This window comes from Acinonyx jubatus, chromosome C1 (assembly GCF_027475565.1).
Source record: "Acinonyx jubatus isolate Ajub_Pintada_27869175 chromosome C1, VMU_Ajub_asm_v1.0, whole genome shotgun sequence".
Taxonomy (NCBI): domain Eukaryota; kingdom Metazoa; phylum Chordata; class Mammalia; order Carnivora; family Felidae; genus Acinonyx; species Acinonyx jubatus.
The window spans coordinates 33,024,887-33,043,214 of record NC_069381.1 but is presented as its reverse complement, the minus strand read 5'-3'; the positions used below and the strand labels follow the sequence as shown (position 1 = coordinate 33,043,214).

Here is an 18,328-nt window from a genome sequence, read left to right as displayed (position 1 = left end):
TAGGATTTTTTTTTCCAAGTTTTACTTAAAAAAAAAAAGCCTAATCCAATATTCTCATATCTGCACGGTATTTCTTGTCTTCAGAGCTAGATAATCTACATTTATAATACCAGTTCTACTGCCTAGCCATTTGGAGCACCATTTTCCTCCCCCATAAAATCCCTGGCAGAATTGTTCTAAGGATTAAATGAGTTAAAGCTTCTGCTTCCACAATGTCAGTTCTCTTCCGGCTGGTAAATTCTCTTGGGTGCAGCCAGTGTGAACAATGGGAATTAGATTACGATATTCAGGAAAGTATGTTTGAAACTGAATATGAGTGAGTGAAATATAAATCCTACACACACACTATTGCTTATAAATTGATATAAATAAAATAGTGAGAAGGCAGATCAGAAATAAAACTGTGGCTTTATTTCTAACTGTGGTTAAAGCTTGCTTGGGTGAATTCAAGGTTGTTCAAAAACCAATCCCATAATGTGCTTGTCTGTTACCAGTCCAAAGCCTTTCCCCACAACTTCTCGTTCATGTACAAAAGCAAACAGAAAATTTCACCCATGCACTGTGATAGTTAACTTTATATATCAACTTGACCAGGCTACAGGGTGCCCATATATTTGGTCAAACATTATTCTGTTTCTGTAAGGGGGTTTTCGGATGAGATTAACATTTAAATTGGTAGAGTGAGTGAAGCAGAGTGCTGTCCCTAATGTGGGCCTGCCCCATCCAATCAGTTGAAGGCCTGAATAGAACCAAAAAGCTGACCCTCTCCTAGTAAGAGAGAATTCTTCTGGCCTGACAGTCTTCAGCCTGGAACATCCACTTTTTTCCTACTTTCGGACTCAAATGGAAATATTGGTTCTTCCTGGGTCTCAGGCCTGTCAGCCTTGAAACTGGAACTACACCATTGGCTCCCCTGGGTCTCTGACTTGCTGACTAACCCTGCAGATAGATCTTGGGAACTGCCAGCCTCCATAATCATATGAGACAATTCCTTGGAATAAATCTCTTTATACATGTAAATATAACACAAATACATTTTTCTCTGGAGGACCCTAACTATTATAAGCACCAACAGAGAGAACTTCTGACAGAAAGATCTAGTTTCTGTTGGGTAGAACTGTGTGCTCATCTGCAAACTGATAGCCAGTACCTCCACAAAGAGACCAGATCACCTTTGTGGAGTGACTTGAAAGTGAATAGGCTTCTTTCTGCAATCCACACCAAAAAATGAGGCTCATTATTTTATCCTCACACATGGTCTACCGACTTCCTATTTGAAATCAATACTCTCTGACCTAAGAAGCTGTTTGCCACACAAGGAGTCAAGTCTACCAGAATGATGGTCTTATAGGAAAAAAAATACCTCTACCTTTGTGGTTAAAACTACCGTTTTTCTGGCTGGGCCTCTCTAAATCCCGGGAGGAGATTCAAAAGGGCCAGGGTAACAGACGAACTCATCCATGGCTGTTTCTTCAAGGTCACACACACAGCTGGGCTGCTGTGTTTGAGGCTGTGTGTCCCAGCTCCGTGATTGTACTCTGCAGTCTTTTGGAGTTATAGCTACCTCATTTAAAATTCTTATACCTGGTTATCATCAATAGGTAAGTTAGCTTTGAAAACATGTACATTAGCTCTGGATGTCAGGACACTATGCTGCAAAAAAGCATCAAGGAAATAGAAAAGAAAGGATGGCCTGTTTTACCCCTCTAGCTGACCTACCCCCTGTTCCAGAAGAAAGAAGGAAGAGTGTGTGACCCAAAAAATGTTTACTTTTAAAAAGCTGACTTTGGGAGCTAGAGGCCTGCCCTGAGAAAAGAAGAAACGCCATTCTGGAGGGGATCAGAGAAAAGTCAGGGACTGGGCACCATAACTTCATGACTAAGAGGTCAAGAGCAAGCTGAAGTAGAGTGAAGTTCCTCTATAAATAGCCCCTCGAGTAGAGAACACCTGTATCTTGGTGACACACATTCACCATCACCACCTAAACTTAATGTGATTGTTCGTCTGGTTTTCAAGAATTCTTCCAGGGCAGTGGGAACTTTAAGTCCCCAGAAGGATGACAGAGTTTAGAACTGAGCCCTGGGAGGAAGGTGATTTGAACAGAAATCACAAGGTTTAGATTTGGGGAAAGGAGATGAGATGTTTCAGAATCAGGTGTTGGGCCAGGAGCCTAAAATGCAGGGCCCGGTGCCGGACCTTCAGGGGGGCAGATAATGAGGCACAGCCCTAAAAAGAAGGAACTTTGAGCCCCTGAAGGGCAGGGCCAATGTCAGAAGGCCAGGGCAGGATCATATCCCTGAGTGGGGAAGGCTCCGGTGCTTGAGGGGGGAGTAAGGAAGGGTCCACCTTCATGGCCACATCTCCATTAGCCTGGCCTTTTTCTTCTGGCTTGGGGACAGTTGATGGCTCTGATTTCTGGAGTTCCGAGCAAATGATTAGAGGCGCTGTATTTTTCCCTCCATCATGAAGGCAAGGCTCGAAGAAAGGGCGAAGGGGGCCAGAGAAACTGTGGGTGAAAGTAAAAATGTGGGATCTGCTGGTCACATTGTAGAAGGAAATGACTCCAGCTTCATAGTCTAGGAAAACCCCCACACACCGTGGCGGCTGTTTCAGGCGCAGGATGGTCTGCGGGGATGTGAGAGCTTCATACTTCTTCTCACTACTCTGTCTTACAAGCCAGTGTCCATTGGCCGGCGTGGCGGTGACCTTGCCCTTCCTGCCCACGGACTCGCTACACACCCCCAGGGCCCATTTGGTCTTGTCTCCCACGAACACCTCCCAGTAGTGACAGCCCGCCGTGAAGTACTCAGCTCCCAGGACGCTGACAACAAAGTCAAATCTCTGGGGGCCGTCAGGCACAGGCTGCTTTCTTTCTCCAAGTTTCACACGTCTCCGGTCCTCAGACAGCATGAGTTTGGGATGTGCTGTGTCCGGGTCCAGGGTCACTGCCACTGCAGAGAGTCACCGACAGGTGAGGCTGGGGAAGACAAGGTCTCAGATCCCCTGAGATCTTTGGGATCTTTGGGTAGCTTTGGAGGGAAAGATAATCCCTAGGCTGTGACCACTGTCATTGGTCTATTTGAGTCCATGGTTCTCCCTCCCCTATAAGTACTAGAACCAAAGAAAACTGTCTTCCAGTCCCCCAGGTCTGTTGGCGGTGTATTACGTAAAAGAGGAAAAAGTATTTCATCATCTGTGAAGCTGCCTTAATCCTTAGGAAATACTGCCTTTGTCTTCGATGTTCCAAAGGAATCTAATGTATGATAATAAACATGGGCTTTGATGTTAGATCCAGTAGCCAGCTAGGATGTCCCAGCTCTGCCACTCGCTGGTTATGTGATCTTGGGCTTGTTGTTTATCTCCCAACTTTAGTTGCTTCCTCTGTAAAATGGGAGTAGGGCTGTTGTACAGATTTGAGGAACTAATGCAGGAGATAGTGCCAAGTTCACACAGTGAGGGTGTGATGCTCATTTTGGTAGCTAAAATGGGGCACCTGGGTGGCTCTGTCGGTTAAGCATCTGACTTTGTCTCAGGTCATGATCTCACAGTTCGTGGGTTCAAGCCCCACATCGGGCTCTGTGCTGCCAGCTCAGAGCCCAGAGCCTGCTTCAGATTCTGTGTCTCCCTCTCTCTCTTCCCCTCCCCTGCTCATCATCTGTCTCCCTCTGTCTCTCAAAAATAAGTAAACATTAAAAAAAAATAAAATTATTGCTTATAATTACTATAGCTAAATGTTAGTATAGAGAAAAGGATTCAAAAGGATTCTTCCTTAAAATTGTGGATTATAAGGGTCACAGTGAGCCTCTCTCCTTCACCAAGTACAGAAAACAGGCTCTTCTTGGAGAGTAAATCCGTGAAATCTGTACTCAGTCAAGGTGGTGGGAGGAAGCCGGACCTCGAATGTCAGAAGAGTTTGTGAGCTCCTGGAGTGCCAACCAAGGTGACCTGATGTTCTCTTAAGTGCCAACTCACCGATTCTATTAGACCTGCCTGAAGGAAGACATGTGGATAGAAGGGGGATGAGCAGCTGGAAAACTGATACGGACTACAAAGCAGTGAAAATAACAGGTCTCGTTAAAACAGCAGCAACAGATCGCAAGCTATTTCGGAATAAAATGAAAAGAGATGTGCAAATCTTTTAGGATGAGCCTGCGAAACTTTTGTGTAGTCCGCGTTGTTGGAGCTTCTGCGTCACCCATTCACTTCTCTGAGAGTCTCAATCACCACGTCCCAAGAAAACTGATCATCAGAGAAAGAAGGATGTGGTAGGGGTGTGGAAAGAGACAAGAGCACTGGCTGTTGGCCCAGCTGTGGGATAGGAAGGACCTCCCCATCTTGAAAGCATGGAAGAGACAATACAGGAAAAGATGAATAAATTTGACTCCATAAAAAACAAAATGTTCATACATAAAAAAATAATATTATAGGGAAAGTAAAATGAAAATGTCAGAAAAATAGAAAATGTCAGAAAAATAAAAGTCAGAAAGTCTGACATAGAAAATGTCAGAAAAATAAAAGAAAAATAATTTGTGAAAAACATGACAAAGAACTAGTATGCTTTATATAGAAATAATATCCTCACAAATCAAAAAGTAGGCAGAACAGGGGCGCCTGGGGGGCTCATTCGGTTAAGCGTCCGACTTCGGCTCAGGTCACGATCTCATGATTCATGAGTTCGAGCCCCATTCTGGGATCTGTGCTGAAAGCTCAGAGCCTGGAGCCTGCTTCGGATTCTGTGTCTCCCTCTCTCTCTGCCCCTTCCCCACTGGCACTCTGTCTCTCTTTCTCAAAATAAATAAGCATTAAAAAAAAAAAAAAAAGTAGCCAGAACAGGACAGGAGCAGACAAGTCACAAAGATGAAATGTGAATAACCAACAAACCTAAGATAAATCTCAAAACTCATAGAGAACTCATAGGAAGATCAAAACAAAGAGGGGAGACTTCCTAACTCTAAATGTGAACCCCAAAATCACAAAGATTTTTCAAAACTGATAAGCAGATAATCAGGTTTGATTTTTACAAAGTTCTAAATGACAGTCTGAATTCCTCAGGACCTGAGTAATGGGCTCTGAAATGTGGATGATTTGGCTGGTGTGACTTACCAAAGTGCAGCCGGGCCCTCCTCCAGCCTGGAAGATGTAAAGGGGATGCCTGAGTTTAAGGACAGAGAAACGGGGAAGTCTTGGGGCTTGGGGGTCAAATGCAGGGAAAGTGTACCTCACCTGAGTTCGCTGCAGCTCTCTTCAACTCTAATAAAAGAAGAAACCAGGGGGTGAGCTATCACTGGAAACACAGAATCCACAGGAGACAAGGTGATACAGGAGTTATAAGCACGTGGGACACTTACTCAGTTCATTCCGGAGGGTCTCTAAAGAAGAAACACAGTTGGACCAATCAGAATAAGGGCGTCGACCTGCCCAGAATGCTGCGGTCCCATCCCAACCACACCCCCACATGAGATCCTGGGGAGCAATGCCCTGAGCTTCCCCGGTGACAGGGCCGGCAAGAGCAGCGCGCCCCAGAGACACCGCAGAGGGTCACCAAATTCCTGCGGCCCCCACAACTTCCCGGCAGACCAAGTAATAACACATCTTCTACACACAGGTCACGACAACATCAACATTTGTAGATGTTGCGGGAGAAGCCTAAAATATCAGTTCACTTGAAACTACCACCGAATTTCCACTAGATTTTCTTCTGTATGTTTCCTCAGTGTAAAATAAAATAGACATGTCACGTGCCTGAAGGCTTTTTTGTTATAAAGAGGTTCTCGTTCGTGAAGTGGGGGAGACCCACTTCTCCACACATTCACTTTAAAGAGGATGCACATGCTTTGGATCCCACCTAAGGGAATGTCCCCCCTAGGTGATCAAAGGGGGTCTTCCAGGCGGCTTCCCCTTTGGGAGGTACAGCTCTTCCCGGTAAAACGGTTCCCGCATAGAGACCAGATAACAGTTATTCGGGAAAGAGGAACAGGGAATAGTTGAGAAAAGAGGGCTGTGGGAGCCAGTATATCCCCAGCCCCCAGGGCCTCAAGTACCCTTGCCCCCCTCTTCTGCCCCAACGAGTGAAACTGAAACACTCATCCTAAAGCAAAGATGTCAGCAGAAGGAGGTTTGCGCCACAGGTGAGGAGCGGAACTTACTGAGCACTTTATGGAGCCTTCCTAAAACAAACAAACAGAAAAAGGCACAAGTGAACACATGTGGCCACTTTATCCCTGGGACGCACGCGGGAAGGCTCATGGCTCCGTCCCCTACAGTGAAGGGGGCGATGACCATCCTGTCGGCCCTTAATCCAGTCACATCTCTCAAAGCTCAGACCCGTGAACCTGGCAGTGCCACTTTCCCCAGTGACCCAGGCTGCCCAGAACTTCGGTTTCTCCCTTCTCTTCCCTTTTTGCCCGGCTCCTTTTCTCTTTCTGTCTGTTTCTGTACGTTTGTGACTGTGTGTACACGGGTGTGTCCCTTGCTCTCCTTCTATAACCTACTGTTTGTAATAGCTATGGTGTCCAGCAGGAGGGCTATAGCATTGGCTTGTTGGCTCGTATTGTTCTCGACAGTAACTCCCCTGAAGAACTACAGAGAGATTGGTAAATTTGGAGATCCCAGGTCTCGGGACATAAACTCTACGCTCCTGAGACTACTGTGCTTGTGGCTTTTCTGGAGGCGCCATCCAGCCCACATTTTCTCCTAGCACTGGCCTTGCCAGACAACTAAAGTTACACGTTCGAGTTCACTGCCAGGCCCTGTGCTAAGGGCGGGGCATGTGTTAGGCATTAGGCACTTGGGCAGTGAAACCGAATACGATACAGCCCCCAAGGAGCTTATGGTTGATTTTTACTATTCCCGCTACTAACAGTCTCCATTTATTGTGTCCTGTTCTCATAACGAGGTGGGCACTGAACCCCCTCCACCATGTGAGGTGCATACAATTAGTATCCCCATTTTATAGAGTAGTTGTCTGAGGCTCAGAGGGAGGTGGAAATTTGCCCAGGTGACCAGGCTAGTAAGTGGCCAAGGAGGCAGGATTCCAACCCACATCTGTCTGGCTCCCAATCAGAGGTCAGCCCCACTACACCACCGTTCCTTCCACTCTTGAACAGAGCAGCCATAGCATCCCTGAGTTGTGCACGCACCCACACTTCCATCACCTTGGAGGAGATGTAAGCAGGGAGGAGAGGAGATGCTGAAATCGGTGCACATTGAGCCATTTCTGGTCCAGTGACTTGTCTTCCCAGCAAGACCTTAAGGGCATAGCCCCTGTTTGTTTGTGTCCTGAGTGTCTAACTTTTATGCTCAGTGGCTTACAGCAGACACTCGATTAATGAAGATGAAATGGCAGGAAGAAAAAGGAGTACCAGGCTTTGTAATAACAAGTTTTGTCTAGTTGAGTCCTGAAAACAATCAGGTGAGGGGACTTGCTGTCCCCATTTTACAGATGAGAAAACTGAAGCTCAGAGCAGTTAAGTGCCTTGTCTAAGGCCAGTAAGCGGCAGAGCAGTGATCTGAGCCAGGTATCACTGACCCAGTCGCTGACTCCAGAGCCCGTGACCCTCCCATCGTATGATACCGCCTCTCTCGGTGCAAAAGTTGTATGGATTCCTCAGATTTTTCATACACCCCACATGACCATAATAACACCTTTCTAAATAGTAAACAGACCTTCTTTTTCAGTGATTGACAGAAAGGCTGGTGAAGGGACCTCAGGCCAATCCAGACCCGTGAATGCTGATCAAGTGCACCCCCTCACCATGGCCACCGGCCCTATAAGCCCTTGATATTGGAAAGTGAATTCCAATAATATTAATGGAAAATGTGTGTGTGTGTGTGTGTGTGTGTGTATAAAGTATGTATCATAGACTGTCAGCATTCATGTAGAAATAGAAAGAATATATTCTTTGTTATTTGTTCCCTACTCTTTATTCTACACATATAATTACCTTTTTCTTTTGCGTGGTCTGAGAGAAGATTTTCTAGAGAAAGAAAAGTAAATGAGATTCTGTGCTGTTACTCTGAAGGTCCCCGATGCCTATTGAGTTCACCTGCTCTTGAACCTCCCTATCTCCACCTCCACCTCCCTGACCCAGGCCCTCACCATCTCTCATCTGGATGACAGAAGTGGTGCCCCCCAACCTGCCCCCACATCTTGTCCCATTGCTCCATCTGGTCCTTTCTCAACACTGCAGCCGGAGAGAGCTTCTCGAAGCACAATTCTGGCCAAGATTGCCCGGTTCACTGCTTTACCACTGCTCTGATAGGAAAGACCAAAACCCTTCATGTGATCTACAGGGCGTCACCTGGGCTGACCCCTGCCAAGTCCACAGCCTCATCCGCTGTCATCTTTGGCCTCATTTCCACACTGTGTTTCTTTCACATGCTGTTCCTTCTGCTGCACATAGTTTTCTATTCCCTCTTCCCTCCAGACCGCCTGTCTTCCAGATCACACATCACTTCCTCAGGGCCCCCCTCTCCTGTCCCTGAAGCTTGGTTGGTTCCTCCTGGTTACAGTCTTTACAACCCTTAGAACTCCCTCTTGTGGCATCTGTGCACAATTTGTTTGTATAATCATTTAATTCACATATGCTTCCTTGATTAGACTGAACGCCCCAAGAAGGCACAGACTGTGTGTGTTTTTACTCGCCATTGTGTCCCCAGCCTCCAGTATGGTCTGGGGTGCTTCGGAGACAATTACTAATTGTTGAACGAATAAAAGCTTCCCCCACGTTAGATCTACATGACTCCCACAGGAGTGGAGAGCAAGACCAAGGAATGAGTTCACATACAAAAACCACCAAACATACTGGAAGGCAAGCTGTGACAAGTAAGAGTCTGCAAAAACTGGAAATGGCAGGTATAGACCCCCACCACCCCTGCCACCAGGACATCAGATGTTGGGACTTTCAGGTGCACAATTTAAATCAGTGGTCATTGGGAGCACAAAACCAATAAAACACAGTAACATCCCCACCAAGCTCAAGACACTTACCTACCTCCACCACCTGTTCATAGAGAAGATTCTCTGGAAGAAAGAAAGATGTGTCAGCTCAGTTAAAGGAAGGACTTTTTCTAGTAGGCAGGGTTGTCCAAAGATGGCCCACGCAAGGTGCCTGAGTAGGACTTTGCTCCTCGTCCCTGTGGGTGTTAGACTATTTGAAAGGATTAGAGGATCTTCAAACCATCAGATGGGGAAAGGAGTGTTGGCTTATATGACTTTCAGGATCCTTTGTGACCCCGAGATCCTATGAAATTCAACCACATTCACAGGGGTTTTATTTAATGGATAGCACTGCATTTCTTCATTAATTAGAAGACTGGCATGATCAGTATTTTCTTAATTTATCAGAAGATGAGAATTCACAGCTCTGCCCAGGAGTTTTCTGCAGTTTCTTTGACCCTTTCTGCAATGTGAGTCCCCCAGCATGGCTCTACCAGTTTGCTCTCAGCCAGCTTGCAGGGTCTGCAACCTAGGGAAAACTCATGTCCACATCTACTTCCTCCCGGCCATTTTCTAGAGAAGCCTCAGTCCCACTTCTCAGTCTCGGCTGGGACTCCCTTACCACTTAGTTACCTTTGGATCTTTTTTGCTTCCAAATGAGGCAAACGCCTGCCATGATGAGAAGCCCCAGGAAAGGCAGGATCACAGCAAGAGCCATTGCTGAGGAGGAGATCTTCCCTGGAGATGGGGCTGAAACAGAAACCGCCAATGACCACCCTCAAAAGGCCCCACTTCAGATGGCAGGCGGCTCAGGCACATCCCAACCGTCTCCATCAAGTTTAGGGAGAGACCTCCGGCCAAGACAGGTGAGTGTCTTTGCTTCTCTCAGTAACTCCAACCCTGGATGACCCGGGGACAACTTTAAAGTGAGATGCTCGACTCTTAGGAGTGGTGTTGATGCTTCCGCCCAAAGACAGTGGGTTAAACTCAGCCTTTCAACCACAACCTCGTGCTGCCTTATATGAAACCATTATCTGGGGACTTTGGAGGATAGAAGGTACTTCCTCAGGGGCCACCTCCACTCTTCTCATGAGTACCCACCTGCCTCCTTGTCAAGTGAAACAACAGTCAGTGACATCTTTGCCCTGAGCCCTAGCAGCAGGGGCAGAACAGATTCTGGGGTGCTACAGCAGTAGACTAAAGCCTAGCCAGGAAGAAAGGAGAAAGGAAAGAAGAAAAAAAGAGCAGAAGAGGCTCCGTGACAAGTGGTGGAGAGCCTAGGCTGGATGCGAGACCTCACTCAACATTATGTGACCCTGAGCGAGAGACTGAGCCTCCCCAAGCCTGGCTTACCATCTGTAAAATAGAGATGATAATAATCCTTGTTCCACTGGGTTGTTGGGAGATTTAAAAGGATCATGGGGCACCTGGGTGGCTCAGTCAGTTAAGCATTTGACTCTTGGTTTTGGCTAGGTCATGATCTCACGGTTCCTGAGTTCCAGCTCTGCATCGAGCTCTGTGCTGACAGGGCAGAGCCTGCTTGGTATTATTTCTCTCCCTCTCTCTCTGCCCCTCCCCTGCTCTCTTGCTCTCTCTCTCTCTCTCAAAATAAATAAACTTAAAAAAATTAAACAATAAATAAATAGGGGCATCTGGGTGGCTCAGTCGGTTAAGCCTCCGACTTCGGATCAGGTCATGATCTTGCAGTTTGTGAGTTTGAGCCCTGCACTGGGCTTTGTGCTGACAACTCAGCCTGGAGCCTGCTTCAGATTCTGTGTCTCCCTCTCTTTCTGCCCCTCCCCAGATCCGTCTCTCTCTCTCTCATTCTCTCAAAAATAAATAAACATTAAAAATTTTTGTTTAAATAAAGAAAGGGATAGGCAGGTAAAGCACTTAGCACTCAGTGAGAGGCAGTAGCAGTAGTAAGAGAAGGGAGGGGGCAGAGGTCATGACCCTTGCTTACTCGGGACCCCAGGCCACAGTCTATCTTTCTGGGCTCTAAAACCACTCTGCTCTGCCACATGGCCTCCATGTCTCAAGGATCTTTAAAAGGTTCATACCCCTTTAACCCCTCAATTCTACTTCTAGAAACACATTCTAAGAAAATAATCAAAGTCACTTGCCAAAATTTGTGCAAAGGTGTCCACTGCACCACTCATTATAATAGGAGAAAAAATTAGAAACCATCCAGATGTCCAGAAATAGGGCTTCGATTAATTTTATTCAGCTATAACCACACAATGAAGTACTATGTAGCCCTTAAAGATCACGTAGCAGAGAACTACTGAAGGACATGGGCGGAAAATGCTCATGACATTAGAAGTGGAAAGGAAGAAGACACCAGGTAGAAAATTACATACGTGCAAAGACATAGGCACTCAGAGATACACGCACACAAGACAGTCTTGAAAGAAATGCCCCAGGGCCCCTGGGGTGGCTCAGTCCCTTAAGCGTTGGGCTCTTGATTTCTGCTCAGGTCATGATCTCATGGTTCCTGGAATCCAGCCCCACATCGGGCTCTGTGCTGACAGCATGGAGCCTGCTTGGGTTTCTCTCTCTCCTCTCCCTCACCCCCTCCCCCTGCTTGTGCTCTCTCTCTCTCAAAATATATAATTGCTTTTAATGTTAGCAGCAGTTCTAATTTCTGACATTATAGGCCATTTGTTGGTTTCTTTAAAATGTTCCTCGTTTTTTTTTCAAGTTTTCTACTGCAAACATGTGTTACTCTTAGAATTTAAAAAAATGTGAAAATTCTTTATAAGGTTTCCACTAAGGTAGGAGTTTTCACCAGGGGCTTCAAGCCCATTTACGGCCCCAGCTTTTACCTGCTATGACCATGGCTGCCGTCTTCTCTTGGCCAAGGGCCAAGTTGCGGAAGGTGCAGGACACGTTCCCCAGCGTGCTGTCCCTGACTCTGCTGGACACCGCTGTCCGGAAGAGCCCAGCTTCCAGGGAATGGGCCTCCGACAGCGATAGAAGCACCCTGCCCTGAGGGTCTCTCCACTCGGCCCAAGGCTTTGGAAACCATCCCGCCGACCTGCACACCAGCTGGATCCATCCAGCGTCGTAGCCCTTCACGTGGATGTAAGGGTCGGAGCCTACAACTGCGAGGGGGACAGGGAACAGAGACGCCTGGCCGTCGGGGCGCGGTCCCTGCGGGAGCCCTCCCCCCCCCCCCCCACGGTCTCCGGGGTGGGGGGCAGCAGGGGCTGCTCACGGCACGTGCATGCCCACCCTCTCCCCACCTTCATCCTCCTCCCCACGGGGTGAGACAGTCTCTGGCTTCATCCTCATACCTTCTCCAATCCGCCCCTAGGGTAACTGCACCCCACGATTCAGATCTTGGGGGCACCTCAGTCCCCCTTGGACAATGACTAACCAGCCACCTGCAGGGTCACGGTGCCCTCTCGAGTCAGGTTTCCGATCTGGACCTGGCATCGGTACTGCCCTCGGTCCTCCAGCCGGACCTGGCGGATCTCCAGGCTGACGCTCCCCTCTCGGGCGTCCCTCCGCATGGCCGTTCGCCCCTTGTACTCCGGCATCACGCCTTCCTCCCGGTCTTTCCCGTCCCGGAACACGTGCACCGCCTGGGAGCGGTCCGGGTGTGGGGACCGCAGCCACGTCACCGCGGTGGGCACGGTGACCGGCCACAGGGCGAGCGGGCAGGGCAGCTCGGCTGTGCCCCCTAGCGGGGCCAGGTGGAAGTTGCCGGTGTCCCCTGTGCGGTGCGGACAAAAAAGGGACAAGGGCGTCTGGGAGGGATGGGAGCGCAGGAGCTGTGCCAGGGACGAAGGGGACGTCTTGGGGAAGGGCAGGGCCTGGGAAGGGCCTGGGAGAGGACTGGGGGGGCGGGGGGGGGGGGAAGAAGTGAACGCGAGAAGAAATAAGGCCCCCTTGCGCTTGAGTCTCCTTCGCAGACGTCCCGGACACGGGAAGAGGTTCACAAACTCCTACCTGACACACGCGTGGGCAGGCAGAGGAACACGAGTGCCACGAGGCAGCCGGAGAGCCAGGCGCCCGAGGAGCCTGCCATCTCCATCCGAACTAGGAGGACAGACACAGGGAGACACCAGAAAGGGCTGGTGAGCTTGATGAGGGAACGGGGACAATGGAGGAGGTGGGGGCGCAGGCACGAGACGCACAGCAAGCACTCTGGAATCCCACAGCCCAGCTTGGCTACTTACCTCCGTGGAAACTCGTGACTTAACTTCTCTGAATAACCTTGTGACTGAGGCTCTGCTTCTCCATCTTTAAAATGGGTATAATAACTGTGCCTCCTTGCAGGATTATTGTGAGGATTGGAGGAGGTAAGTGCTCAGCATGGAAGCCGTGACTGAGGGCCATGGTGACAGGGAGGCTAAGACACTGAGTGTGATTTCGAAGGCATAGGCAGGGGTCTGGAGAAACAAGAACTTACACCCGGAACTAACCAGGTGCACACCAGAATATAGGCTTCTTCTAGCATTTAGTGTCTCAAGCCAGGCTTGGCAAGGGCCTGTTGCTGGCCCTTCCACAGTTGCTCTTCCATGCACAGTGGATTCAAGTCTTAGCTCCATTCATGTACTAGCTCCGTGTCCCTGGGAATATTGTTTAAAATCTGTGGGCCTCCAGTGCTTAATCTATAAAGGGGGGAGCTTCTTCCCAGATGCAAGGAGATAATGCATGGAAAGCACTTGCCGCAAATGCCCGGCAGAAAAAGTGCTCAATAAAAGTGCTGTAGTTGTTATTACTAAATCACCTTGTGCATTAACCACAGTTTAGTTATTACTAAATGCACCTTGCGCATTAACCAAAAGGACACCCTAGAGGATTCCCTACTATAAAACTCTCCCCACCTACTTGCGACTGCCTGAAATTCCTTTAGCGGGAACCAAACCTTTTCATGCCACAACCGGGGATGAAGTTTAAAGGTAAAAAACACTCCAGGGAAGAGATAATGTCTCTTGAATTCTCCCCAAGATTTCAAATCCTTTCTAAAGAGGAGGGTTTTTGTAGAAGTCCTCAGGTCAGGTCCCGGAAGGTGTTGGAATAGAGCAAAAAGAGACTTGGCGGAGGGGGGGCCATCAAAGGGAGGAGGAAAAATGGAGGATGGACTTAAGCTTTGAACAAATTTCCAGTTCTGTTTCTCTCATGGCAAACAGCACACTGCTTTAGGGTTGTTTTTGTTTCTTTGTTTTTGTTTTTCAGTCACGACGCATGTAATATCCATCTCTAATCCCCTAGGGTTGCAAATGGCAACACAGCACTAGGACACACTGAGGTTAGGATGACAATTAGGACATTTTCCCCCCCCCCCCATCCCACCCACTTTCCCACAGGTTACCAGCTACTCAGAAACTGAATAGAGAAGTTAGGCAAAGGAGACACATATTTCATGTGTCTTTTTTTTTAAGTGTGTATTCTGTTGTTGGGTAGAGGGTGACAAGTGTAATGTAAGGTCTTAGCTTTTTTTATTAAAGATGTGACTTTCATGCATAATCTCATCTGAGAAGAGCAAAGAGTAAGCCAATGGGAAAATTCCCAAGAATCTAAGGCTAAATAAAGCCAAATGGTAAAAGAAAAGCTAGTAGACCTAGCGAACTGAGGGCTGGAGTCAGATGCCTTGGTTTCTGTCTTGTCTTGGTCCCTAACTGACTATGTGACTCTATAACTTTGAGCAAATCACTTAAACTCTTAGGCCCTGAGTCTCCTGTCTTGAAAATAGGAGATTCACTTACATTTGCTGAATTCATTGTAAGTTGGGAAGGAACAAGAGGTAAAGAAACGTTACTTGGGGGCGCCTGGATAGCTCAGTCGGTTAAGCATCCACCTTCAGCTCAGGTCATGATCTTGCAGTTCGTGAGTTCGAGCCCCACATTGGGCTCTGTGCTGACAGCTCAGAACCTGGAGCTTGCTTCCGATTCTGTGTCTCCCTCTCTCTCTGCCCCTCCCCCACTCACACTCTATCTCTCTCTGTCTCTCAAAAATAAATAAAACATTAAAAAACAGAAATGTATTTGCCTTTGATTCAGTAAGAAATATTCTGGAAATCTACTCTAAGAAAAGAATCTTAAATATAAAAGGTCACATGATCTCAGCAGTATGTTTATAAAAGTGAAAAACTGGACTATCTATAGGTACATCAATAAGGAAATGACTAAGCAAATTATGGTTCATCAAGCCTGTGTTTCAAATGATTAGCTTCAAACTAATAATGATGTGTTAAAATCAAAATACAAAATAACATATTTACAATGATTATAACTAAAGAGTGCGTAAGAAAGGAGTTGAGAGGAAGTCCTATAAAATATGAATATTGATAATTAAGGTGTTGGTGGGGCACGTGCGTGGCTCAGTCAGTTAAGCATCCAACTTTGGCTCAGATCATGATCTCACAGTTCGTGAGTTCAAGCCCTGTGTTAACAGCTCAGAGCCTGGAGCCTGCTTCAGATTCTGTGTCTCCCTCTCTCTCTGCCCCTTCCCCACTTACACTCTGTCTCTCTCAAAAATAAATAAACATTAAAAACATTAAAATTAATTAAGGTGTTGGAAATATAGACAATTTTTTCTCATCTCTATTTCCTAACTTATTAATAAAGCATAATAAAATAATAAAAGGACATAACACAAAACTAAATTTAGCAAAAAATAAATTCACTTATTAAGGGATTTTGATTAGATGGAGCTTTTCTTAGCCGACTGAGCCACCCAGGCGCCCATAGATGGAGCTTTTCTAACTCCAGTATACTATGAAAAGGAAAAATTATATATCGAGTGTTTGTCTTGCAGTTCTTTGCTAGAAATAACTTAATTTGGAAACTTGATGCCTACATTTACAAAATTACGAAGAGCAGGATTAGTCAGATTGTAATTTTGAGAGCCTTCAGAGGGCAGAGCAGTGCTGAAGGAGAACCAGGGTATTCAATGTACGTTTCCAAGTCAGATGGGGAGAAGAAACCTAAGTAAGATCGGGAGGAGAAACAAAAGATGGTAGAAGGGGGACAGGGTAGAAGAAAAAGACAAAGTATAAAAGGGTGAACAGACAGTGTGTGGGAATCCTCCATCACCGGCTCTCTGGGTACTACCTCTGCTATGAGTCCCCCCATAGTACAGCAGGTCCCCCAAACACATTGTTAATCTAATTAGGTATTTTTTCATTCCTATACCTGAACTTTAACTTTTGCTTTGTACTTATCCAACTTCAAGGAACTAAAAGCCATCTTTCCTATCTTCCCTGGTCGTGGCTATAAATTCTCTTAGACTCTGTGAGCCCCTCACACTTGCCCTCTGGGATGAGTGTTTCCTGCCCTGCCAGTCACCTGCCAGTCAGCCAGCTCCAGCTCACATCCAGAAGAGCCCCATGGCATTTCAGCCATTTTTCAAAAGTTTTTATTAAATAAAATATATTGCTTTTTCTATCCCGTAGAAAATCTGGAAACTATCAAAAAAATAGGTGAATTTTTTAAATTTATTTTTTAAGTGTACATTTTTTTTAATGTTATTTTCAAGAGAGAGAGAGAGCAAGGGCAAATGTGGGAGGGGCAGAGAGGGGGACAGAGGATCCGAAGCAGACCCTGCAATGACAGCAGTGAGCCCAATGTGGGGCTTGAACTCACAAACCATGAGATCATGACTTGAGCCAAAGTCGATGCTCAACCGATTGAGCCACTTAGGTGCCCCTAAAACTTTTAAATCATCTGAAATCTCTCCACCCAGAGATATATTTCGTCAAATTTTTTCCCATGCATGTATATAACTTTTTTTAAAAAATTGGACCATACCATATATGCTGCTGATATCTGTCATGTTCCCTAACCACTACATTATGTGCATTTTCCCATACCATCAAATATTCTTTTAATGACTTATGTGCCACGGATATCATGGATATTCGAGAATTTTTAAAGTAAATCTATATTGTAGGATATTTAGGTTGTTTTCCAACACATTGCTGTATTAAGCATCGCTACCAGATAAGACCTGGAGGGCCAGAGTTAGAAGTCTGAGCCCTAATCTTGGTTTAGTCCCTAACTATTGACTTTGTAACTTTAAGCAAGTCACTTAAATTCTTAGGCCTTGAGGTTCCCATCTTTAAAATAGAGACTTTTAATTTGCACTGCCAAATTGCCTTCTAGAAAGGTCATATCAATTTACCTAAGTGAGGAAATTGCTTGTTTCCCCACAAGATTGCCATCACATGGCTTCATGTTTTTAAAAGAATCTTTGTTATTTTAATGAGTAGCAAAATGGTATCTCTTTTATTTTTTATTTATGTAAAAAATTTGTTAATGTTTTTATTAATACTTTGAGAGACAGAGAGACAGGGTGTGAGTGCGTGAGGGGCAGAGAGAGAGAGGGAGACACAGAATCTGAAACGGGCTTCAGGCTCTGAGCTGTCAGCACAGCGCCCCACACGGGGTCCAAACCCACGAACCGTGAGCTGAAGTCGGGCACTGAACTGACTGAGCCATCCAAGTACCCCAAATGGCATCTCTTTTAAAAGAATTAATGGTGTTTTGTTTTAATTTATTTTTTTTTTGATTACTTACTATTTGGACTTTGTCAGTTATCTAAATACTTTGCCCATTTTTTTATGTGGGCATCTGTCTCTTTAACGGTTTGCAAAATTCTTCACATAGCAACAATTTTCTTTCTACTACACATGTTGGAAATATGTTGTCCCCGGGCACCCATTTACGTTTAAGTTTTATTTATTTCTTTATTTATTTTACGTTTAAGTTTTAAAGAGTTTAATTTCAAAACCTTCTAAATCAGAAAAAACAAAACAAACAAACACAAAAAACCACGCACTGGAAGTTCCCTTGACAACCCCAAGCAGGCTAAGAAGACTCCTCAAATCTACAAATGATTGGTCTAGATGCACAGAGCATAGGACCTGGCTAATAAGAAGGACTAAATACATGACAGCTGTAATAATAATGATAACACTATTACTTCAGTGAGAGTCTTTTTTTTTTTTTCAGTGAGAATCTTTAGACAAAACCCATCCAGCCCCCTTGTCCCTCATCCTTTTATACTTATCTCCACTTGCCCCATTTTGTCTTCTAAAATGTACTTGTGAGTAAGGAGAAAGGGGACAGTTTCTCCAACAAACTTGAGGATCCCGAAAAAGTCAAAGGACTAAGGAGAATGAAGAGGAGAGAGAGGGAGGACTCACCACCTTTGGAATCAGGGGCCCTTTGTCCCTCACCAGCAGACCTGGAGTCTCCAAGCTGGGAACGCTCCCTCCGTCCATCCACGGAGATCAGGCTTCAGGCAGGAGCATCAGGTAGGGCTGAGGTGAGCCTGGGAAGAGTTCATCTTTTATTCTCAGCCCTCAGCCCTCGGGCCTCAGGCCTCAGCCCTCAGCCCTCAGCCCTCAGCCCTCAGCCAGGGGCTTCTCCTGCCCCA

At 46.3% G+C, this 18,328-nt stretch overlaps 1 protein-coding gene across 3 annotated transcripts; it reads right to left on the bottom strand.

Annotated features, from left to right (window-relative positions):
- Positions 1-389: 389 nt before the first annotated feature.
- Positions 390-18,328, bottom strand: ERMAP (erythroblast membrane associated protein (Scianna blood group)). Of its 3 annotated transcripts, none has more exons than XM_027059466.2 (12): positions 18,096-18,328; positions 12,893-12,982; positions 12,318-12,656; positions 11,764-12,042; positions 9,572-9,688; positions 8,990-9,022; positions 7,944-7,976; positions 6,147-6,167; positions 5,349-5,369; positions 5,224-5,250; positions 5,104-5,130; positions 390-2,951 (listed from the first exon to the last, which is right to left on the bottom strand). In XM_027059466.2, the coding sequence occupies exons 2-12, from the start codon at positions 12,975-12,977 to the stop codon at positions 2,227-2,229; spliced, it is 1,707 nt and encodes a 568-aa protein (XP_026915267.1). In that variant the 5' UTR covers positions 12,978-12,982; positions 18,096-18,328; the 3' UTR covers positions 390-2,226. The 3 variants fall into 3 exon arrangements, with proteins under 3 accessions (XP_026915267.1, XP_026915268.1, XP_026915269.1); XM_027059467.2 differs by having other exon boundaries at positions 18,099-18,328; XM_027059468.2 differs by lacking the exon at positions 5,104-5,130.

Coding starts and splice junctions, on each gene's coding strand:
- ERMAP (XM_027059466.2), bottom strand. CDS start 12,977: ATGGAGATGGCAGGCTCCTCGGGCGCCTGGCTCTCCGGCTGCCTCGTG. Junction 7,977..8,989: donor TGAACAGGTGGTGGAGGTAG/GTAAGTGTCTTG, acceptor TTCTTTCTCTAG/AAAATCTTCTCTCAGACCAC. Junction 2,952..5,103: donor GAGGGCCCGGCTGCACTTTG/GTAAGTCACACC, acceptor GACTCTCTGCAG/TGGCAGTGACCCTGGACCCG.